The 7742-nt window shown below is 37.6% G+C and overlaps 2 protein-coding genes across 6 annotated transcripts in view; one reads left to right on the top strand and one right to left on the bottom strand.

Annotated features, from left to right (window-relative positions):
* The first annotated feature begins 815 nt into the window (after nucleotides 1-815).
* Nucleotides 816-4671, top strand: LOC111253248 (ribosome biogenesis protein BRX1 homolog). Of its 5 annotated transcripts, XM_022812387.2 has the most exons (7): nucleotides 819-976; nucleotides 1577-1668; nucleotides 2344-2490; nucleotides 2687-2848; nucleotides 2981-3301; nucleotides 3650-3832; nucleotides 4294-4671. In XM_022812387.2, the coding sequence occupies exons 3-7, from the start codon at nucleotides 2347-2349 to the stop codon at nucleotides 4480-4482; spliced, it is 999 nt and encodes a 332-aa protein (XP_022668122.1). In that variant the 5' UTR covers nucleotides 819-976; nucleotides 1577-1668; nucleotides 2344-2346; the 3' UTR covers nucleotides 4483-4671. The 5 variants fall into 5 exon arrangements, with proteins under 5 accessions (XP_086848784.1, XP_086848785.1, XP_022668120.1 ...); XM_086992659.1 differs by lacking the exon at nucleotides 1577-1668 and having other exon boundaries at nucleotides 817-976; nucleotides 3650-3734; XM_022812385.2 differs by lacking the exon at nucleotides 1577-1668 and having other exon boundaries at nucleotides 817-976.
* A 729-nt stretch (nucleotides 4672-5400) lies between these two features.
* The window catches only part of ND-24 (NADH dehydrogenase ubiquinone), a 3443-nt gene continuing 1101 nt past the window's right edge, over nucleotides 5401-7742 (bottom strand). The window contains exons 2-5 of the mRNA XM_022812175.2: nucleotides 7256-7466; nucleotides 6455-6608; nucleotides 6087-6276; nucleotides 5401-5862 (exon numbers count right to left, since the gene is read on the bottom strand). Coding sequence (XP_022667910.1) covers nucleotides 5674-5862; nucleotides 6087-6276; nucleotides 6455-6608; nucleotides 7256-7466 — 744 coding nt within the window. The 3' untranslated portion in view covers nucleotides 5401-5673. The remainder of the gene's footprint in view (nucleotides 5863-6086; nucleotides 6277-6454; nucleotides 6609-7255; nucleotides 7467-7742) is intronic.

The raw sequence follows: 7742 nt of genomic DNA, 5'->3' as shown, positions 1-7742 counted from the left end.
TATAGATAATGAGATCAATAATGAATCAATTTATTATTACCTACCGTTGCCACCTAATGTGTTTTTATTTAGTTTACTCAGTTCACTAAAAATATTTTTCAGTTTAGCTTTCGGAAATATAGGCAGGTCAATAGTCACAATTCTATGCCAGGCATTTTGTATTTTTCTTATAGGATAAATTTACTTACCAGTAAATTGTGACCAAATTAGTGCCCTTATTTATACTTACGTATATCAATTTGCATATTTCATCTCTTATTGTGTTCTTTTTATTTCCTGCAATCCGTTTTGCCTGAAATTATTTTCTTGGATAAAATGAATGACGGAAAACTTTGTGCAAAGCTTTAAAGGTGGTACACGTGTAATAATAATCTAAAAATTTGTCTAAGTTAATCCAAGAAGGAAAGAGAAATAAAAAAAAAATGCGTAACCTTAGAAGAATTTTTGCTAAACGATATTGTAATATCGATAGAATTAAACCGTAATATTGGTCAATTGGTTTGTCTATTTAGTCTATGATGCAGATATTGTTGTTGCAGAGTAAAGCAAAAAAAAGGCGAAAAACTACGCAGCATTCAACATAAAAGTGGAAAGTGATACAAGGCCGTTCCGTGTGGTCCCCCTATAGAGGGCTCAAGTACAATTTTTACTTCCCAACTATGTTCATGTACTAGTCCACATTTGTCAAGCAAGAACGATAGTTATTATCAAAGGCATATTATTGTGTTGTTGTTATTGTCGTTATACATGTTCAAGTTGTGGCGGGCTTCATTTAGGTCGACAATTACCAAGCTTCGTAGCGGGTATAGGGAGGCGCGTTTGTTTTGATGAGTACAACCCCGCGTGTAGAATTAACGGTGCTATTTAGAGGAACCGCGAGGCATCGGGAGTTTGACTACATGTGTTTATTTTTACTGGAACTTACTGAAACACTATTTCTTTTATTGTTTATTACACAGTTTAGAGCAGCATTTTGGTGAGTGTCGATATGGGCAGATAAAAATGCAAAAGCTAACTAAACTACCTTTTTTAGAAGGTTTATTAATAACATAGTTTATATGCGTCCATCACTACCAAAGTGTAATTTTTATGTTATGTGGGCTGAGTGTGAGGCTTAGTTATGCCGATTGTACCCATTTGGATCGAGATAAGTACTTACTAATCCTCGGTTTTCCCCGAATCAGCCCATATCCTCATCTTCAGCTAAAAGCAGGGAGCGTCTAGCATCACAAGACTATTAGGTTGAGTTTCCCCTGGTCAGGTTTTTAATTTTTACAAACGAGTTAGCTACCAGCACCTGAGTGTAACCCTTCTGGCCGTGCTCTGAACCTAACAAGATATAGTCTAGCAGACTATATCTTTGTTCAGTTGTAACTTTACGAACCACTTTTTCCTTCAGGGTTCTCTTTGCCAGCACCTTGCCTGTTGCTCAACACTTTCGTGGTCGAGTGATGAAGCATGTAAACTCCCTTATGATGTTTCCTTCAGACAATTTTATTTTTCCTATCATTTGTCCTTTTCTAATATGCGTCAGCACCATATACGTCGCCAGCAAGTTATTTGCTATACTTTTTAGGCTTGCAATGCAAAGTGCAGAGATGTCCAGTAGGACTTTCACGTATTTTATGAAGATGGCTTTGAAACACTCAGTGGCCCGCCAGAATCTGTGTGAGTTAGTAACGCAGCTTCTACGTGAAATTCAGGCATGTCTGTTAGGTATGATGTCTTCTACTGCCGCTTCCGGAGCAAAATTAGGTATTACCTTCCAGTCTGCTTGCCACATCCGTAAGATTTTGTCGTCCGCATCATCCATTGGATCGTGCTGGAGCATATGCCTATCGTTAGCTCTAAAACTAGGACCGTGTTTGTGCTAACCATACTGTGGGCTTGGATAACCCTAACTGCAAGGATTCGCTCGGCATTTCTAGGCAGCTTCTTGACCATGATTTCCATAGGTTCGGGTAATGTCTAAACAGATGCGCCGAAGAGCGCAACCGCCTCTGATACTACTGTCAAAAGCCTCCTCTCCTAAACTAAACAGATAACTTAGTGTTTATTAACAAAACATAATATTTCAAATAGGTTTTCTATGTTTATTTCATAAGTCATATCTGTTAAATACTAGCGAAATGATGCCATGACGGTAACCTAAATTACGGACTGTTAAAATTTAAAGTATATTGTATACTCGACTAAGTAGTGTTTTGTTTTCATTATATACCAATGGGCCTTAAAATTACTTACTGGCCATTAAAATATTGAATCTAGAGCTTCGATTAGATTTATAAGTTGATCAACTTATAGATTCTTCAAGTAATAGTAGTATATGAATATGTATATCAGAAAATGGCCAAGTGGAAGATTTTGAAGAAAAAGACGGAACGGGCTAATTCATCTGCCTCGGATTCGTCAGATTCGGAAGCTGAAGTTCCACTAACGCGTAAATCTGACGAAACGTTTAAAAGAAAGTACAAGTGGACAAACAAACAGGTATGAGCTTGTACTCAATTATGAATTCCTACCATTTTCATTGCCCTGTTATAGTTCATGCTTTCTTTAAAGTTCTGTCGTCTTCATTCGGTAGAACATGGTCTAATTTTCGTAGCCTCAATGCTGAGCTTTTTTAGCCCGACATGCGTTTGTTGATCTATATATCGATGTAATGCCATCTATACGTAAATTTCAGCGTCTTCTCATTTTTGCTTCTCGTGGAATAACTTATCGAGACCGGCATCTGATGAATTCATTTCGGACAATGCTTGCTCACTCAAAGGAGGAATGTAAGTTCGAAAAAAAGGATAGTTTACTAGCCATCAACGAAGTTGCCGAAATGAAAAACTGCAACAAGGTGAGATTGCAACCGGTAGGCCATTCAAGATTTCAGAATCATATATTCTTTATACAGAACTAAAATAATGAGCACCTTTTACAGTGAACGACATTCCATTTTTGCTTATGCTGCTTTTGTTATTAATTGCAGGTGATGTATATGGAAAACAGACGTAGATCTGACACGTATATGTGGCTAGCAAATATGCAAACTGGTCCAACTCTCAAGTTCCTCGTGCAGAATATTCACACAATGGAAGAACTCAAGTTTAGTGGCAACTGCCTTCGTGGGTCTCGGCCCTTTCTATCGTTTGACCCAGCCTTCGACTCCCATCCATGGTCACGTTTAGTCAAGGAAGTTCTTGCTCAGACCTTTGGAACACCGGCCTACCATCCACGCTCTCAGCCCTTTTTCGATCATGTCTTTGTGTTTCGATTACTCGATAAACGTATATGGTTTCGAAACTATCAGGTAACTAACCCGTTTTACAATTCTATTTTAGTCTGGCTCGTTCACGGGCTAGGAATAAGTTCAATGCCGAGGCCGTACACCACATAATGGCGACCAATACGATGACTGGATCTTTAGTGGTCGTGAGCCATCTACACTACCTTGACAATAACTTATATTATCTCTGGTAAAAAAAAAGGGAACTTTTTCAAGGCATACGTAATGACTAGTATGCTTTAATTAACTAGTAGTCAGATTCTCAATAAGACGGCCAACCCACATCTATTGAACACCGTTATAACTTCTACGAGTTGCAATTTGTTTCTGACGAACCAGAACGCATTATTTTTGCTTAAATATTTGACACAGATTGTAGAGGAAGACGGATCATTGGTGGAGATAGGGCCGCGATTCTGTTTGAATCTCGTGAAGATCTTCGATGGTCCCTTCTCAGGTGCAGTAATTTATACGAATCCTCATTATGTAGCCCCCAATAAAATGCGACGCCTAGCACAAAAGGAGAATAAATACATGGAACGTAAAGAACAAAAGGTAAAACTTACCCATAATTTATCACAAAATCACATTAAATATTATCTTTGAGTATTTTTTGATGAAAGATGTCTTAATAAGGAAGATTAACAGGAATATTGATAGAAATATAAATGATGATAATGTAGTTTTTTGTAAAGATTTTAATATGTGTATTATGATAATAGTCGACCAGTTTTAACTAACTCTCTAAAATGCTTTCTTAAATTCCGATAAAGAATGATATTCAGCGAATATCTATCAACTATCTTTATAAATTGTTGTGTAAATCATCCAAAAATGATTCCGAAGCGGTGGGTTAAACGACTTTATTAATGTATGAAGGAAAGCTGCATATAAGGAATAACTGCAATTCTTATGTGGCCGAAACTGCATAGTTCTCAGAAATTATCTGTATGAGTAGCTCTTGTAGTCCCTGCGAATGTTAAAGGTGCATGCGATTGCTTGTGACTCACTTGTAGGCAAAACGCCAATTTATCGAGAACCTTCCGGCGCCGCCGCCGGAGGACCCCTACATGGACGTATTTGAAACGAAACCCCCGGAAGAAGCCGTTGGAATAGAAAAGAACACATTTTACAGATTAGATCTAAATGCTAAGCGCAAGAAAAAAAATAAAAAATCTGAAGAAAAAGAGTCTAAAACAACTTAAGAAGAATAAAAACACCAAGCAGATCCGGAAAGGATAAGGTCTTTGGGAAGGCATAGACGCGGAATCGATGTCAGACAGTTTCATTTTGTAATCTAAGCTACTAAAGTTGATGATAAAAACAAAACCTGTACATAATTGAAAAAATTATATAACTTTAAATAAATAAAATAGTTTCTTGAATTTTTGTGACACGGCGTTTCTTTCAAACCGGACGATCTACTTTGTCGATGTGAGGCATGTGCTCTGAGCTGACAAACGGCAAATGCAGCGCCGGGATTGCATTTCGCACGTCACGACAAAAGCCAAAAAGCATATGCTCTTGTATGGTGTGCGTATCAATTATATTGAAAATCTGTTCGAACCAGCGTTTACGTCATACATAAAGTATTAGATGAAAATAAGGTAAATCAATAATATTAAATTGAGGTTAATGAAAGACTTATCTACTGAGAGACCTAGAGGGGTACCGCGAAATACAGCATTAGAATCGTACCATAAATAAGGGAATAATCAGCATCCGCACAAAAGAGTTGCCTGTGTTTATTAAACGATTTTTTGTTATGTAGTTGCTTTTCCGGTGACAGGATAGATACGGCGTCGGATTCACAATTACGAGGTCTCGGGTGCGATGTTAACAAAAAGCTCTCGGATACTTTAACAAAAATGAAAGCATTAGTTTCAATTCACCGTTCTGTTACTAGCATGAATCTCAGTATAGGCTTTACTTTCTACTGATAGATTTAAAATGGATTTCTGCCGTGTCACAAGCGCATTATAGCCGATTCTACATTGAAAAATTGCAGCCTTTGCAACGTTAGAGCAAAAAGCTCGCATTGCGTAAAGATTAGTGGTAATGCCCTGTGGCACTGGTTATGTAACATTCGAATCAAAATACTTTCGAAGAATAATTGCCTTAGGTTTTCTTTTTACTTGTTTTATTGAAATTGAAAAATTCAACGTAGATGTTTTGTTACAGTATTCCCCGTTGATTCTACCGTTGATGCAGTAGTTCGTTGGTGTATTAAGTGGCCGAAATGGAACATCGAGAAGATTATTTTGACTGAATATGCATTCAACTCGAAATTAGGTCTTTCGACTTTTCGCGCAACTAAACTAAAGCGTTCACATAGTAACCACTCCATTATTTTTTTCACACTACCTGTATTGACAATTAAGGGGTTTAATTCCTCACTAAAGGTCAGCGCGAACCTTGAAACCTGGTCCCTTTGGAGGTTCCTTCAGGCTAGTCAGACCACCGGCAGGTTCACTTGCTTTTCGGCCATTATACGGGCCGATCTTGGGCTTTCGGCCAGCTTTAATTTCATCTATAATGTGGTCCACGTCTTTATTGGTCAAATCCTCATAATAATCATCATTCACCTGTTTCAACCAAAAATATTAAGCGAAATCGTTATTACTTTTGGTAGTCGCTTTTAGTGAGCGAGATTCTGCAGTCGGGTAAACTATGTCTTATTTGATTATATTTTAGTGGATGTGACACTGCATACACACTGTGTTTGAAATGATATGCATACAAGCATGCAACCGAGTACACGTATGATTCTTTCCATAAACAGAAATACAAAAAAAGACGCCAAATCAACCTGAATCATAGGCGCGTTCACGCAGGCTCCCAAACACTCGACGACACTAAGAGTAAATAGACCGTCTTTGGTAGTTTCACCGTTCCTAATGTTAAGTTTTTGCTCGATGTGCGCCTGTATGTCCTCAGCGCCGCGAAGCATGCATGGAGTGGTTGTGCACACCTGTATGTGGTACTTTCCCATCGGATCCCTAGTGAATTGACAATGATGATTCAAAGAGAGACAAATCTAATTAGTAGATGGATCTTATCATTAACGTTCGTATGGTATAATTCAAATTTAAATGCTAGGTATTTGTCTATACTGGATGGTGTAATACTTGATAACTCTTTTAATTTTTTTTAACACTATCAGATCGAAAACTATACCTGTTGAACATTGTGTAAAATGTAGCTACTTCATACACACGCATTCTAGGCATTTTCAAGTAGTCGGCGACGTAGTTCATAGCTGAGATAGGCAACCAACCAAACTGCCGTTGAGCAAGATCCAATAGCGGAATCACTGCAGCGTTAGAGTAACCTATTCAAATTCGACATACTTTTAGGTACACCCAAGGCTCAAATTTTCATAAGGAACTTGCCGTGCTATGCGCACACTGGACACTTTGTGCATTTTGATTAAGCACTTGCATAGCTTCAAGTAAAGGCTCTTGAGAATAACATTTTGATATGGATAATTGCGACGGATGCTGAAATAGGCTGTTTTCTAAACACGTAGACACTTTGCAAATAAACTATTAGTTGAGTAAGTCAAGTGCACTAAATAAGTTGGAGAAGACTAAATCGCGGACAAACGGAGCCTCTTCCGATTTTCGCTAGTATAAAATTGCAGTAGTAAGGGTGATGTTTTATGATACATTATCTTACGCTAAATTTTTAATTTAATTCAAGGAAATTTTTGTTCATTGTAAAAATATATTTCTAGCACTTCAGGGTATTTTTTTTTCAAGTTTTGTCAATACGAGCAGACTAAGAGTGCGAAAATGGAACGAGTGAAGTCGTTCGGTACCATACTTTTATATCTTTTTCTTTAACGCAGACCCCTCAATTCGCTCTTTTAATACTGTTAATTTTTCGTTTAATTTTTTATTTTGTTTTTTTTATTCTGTAAATAAATAGATAAAACAGTGATGACTGGGAGACGATATGTAAATCACTATGCCTAACCTTCCGGGTATATATTAACAATGGCCTGAGCTCGCTTAAGGTTTTCGGGCGTGAATTCAAATTTCATATCAGGATTATTCTTTTTGTCATCTCTGTGCACGAAGAGTTTGTCACTCCGAACAACCAACGAGGTTTGCAGACCCCGAGCGACCGCCGAAGGCGCTGTGTGCCGGACGCACGCAGTACCTCGTAACACTGTTTGAAGCAGCATCTGGAAAAGGACAGAATAGCAAAGACAGAAGATTTATAGGGACTAAATTGGGCTACTGTAGATACTATTTTTTATACATCAGAAAAACTACTAAAAATAACATTTCGTAATGGTACTAAATTTTTTGAACAGCGCAATATACTTGGATGGAGTTGGCCTAACACATAATACCACACAGTTTCTCGTGCCTAGTTTAGGTTTCAACCGCAAAATTCCACATTTAAATAAATTTCCAATCAACTCAGTTAAGGTTTATCCGTAGTAACAATATATATA

This window comes from Varroa destructor, unplaced genomic scaffold (assembly GCF_002443255.2).
Source record: "Varroa destructor unplaced genomic scaffold, Vdes_3.0 BEIS01000006.1, whole genome shotgun sequence".
Taxonomy (NCBI): domain Eukaryota; kingdom Metazoa; phylum Arthropoda; class Arachnida; order Mesostigmata; family Varroidae; genus Varroa; species Varroa destructor.
Note: the sequence above shows the minus strand (reverse complement) of the source record. Positions and strands in the feature narration are given on the sequence as shown.

Coding starts and splice junctions, on each gene's coding strand:
- LOC111253248 (XM_022812385.2), top strand. CDS start 2,347: ATGGCCAAGTGGAAGATTTTGAAGAAAAAGACGGAACGGGCTAATTCA. Junction 3,302..3,649: donor TATGGTTTCGAAACTATCAG/GTAACTAACCCG, acceptor TATTTGACACAG/ATTGTAGAGGAAGACGGATC. Junction 3,833..4,293: donor TGGAACGTAAAGAACAAAAG/GTAAAACTTACC, acceptor ACTCACTTGTAG/GCAAAACGCCAATTTATCGA.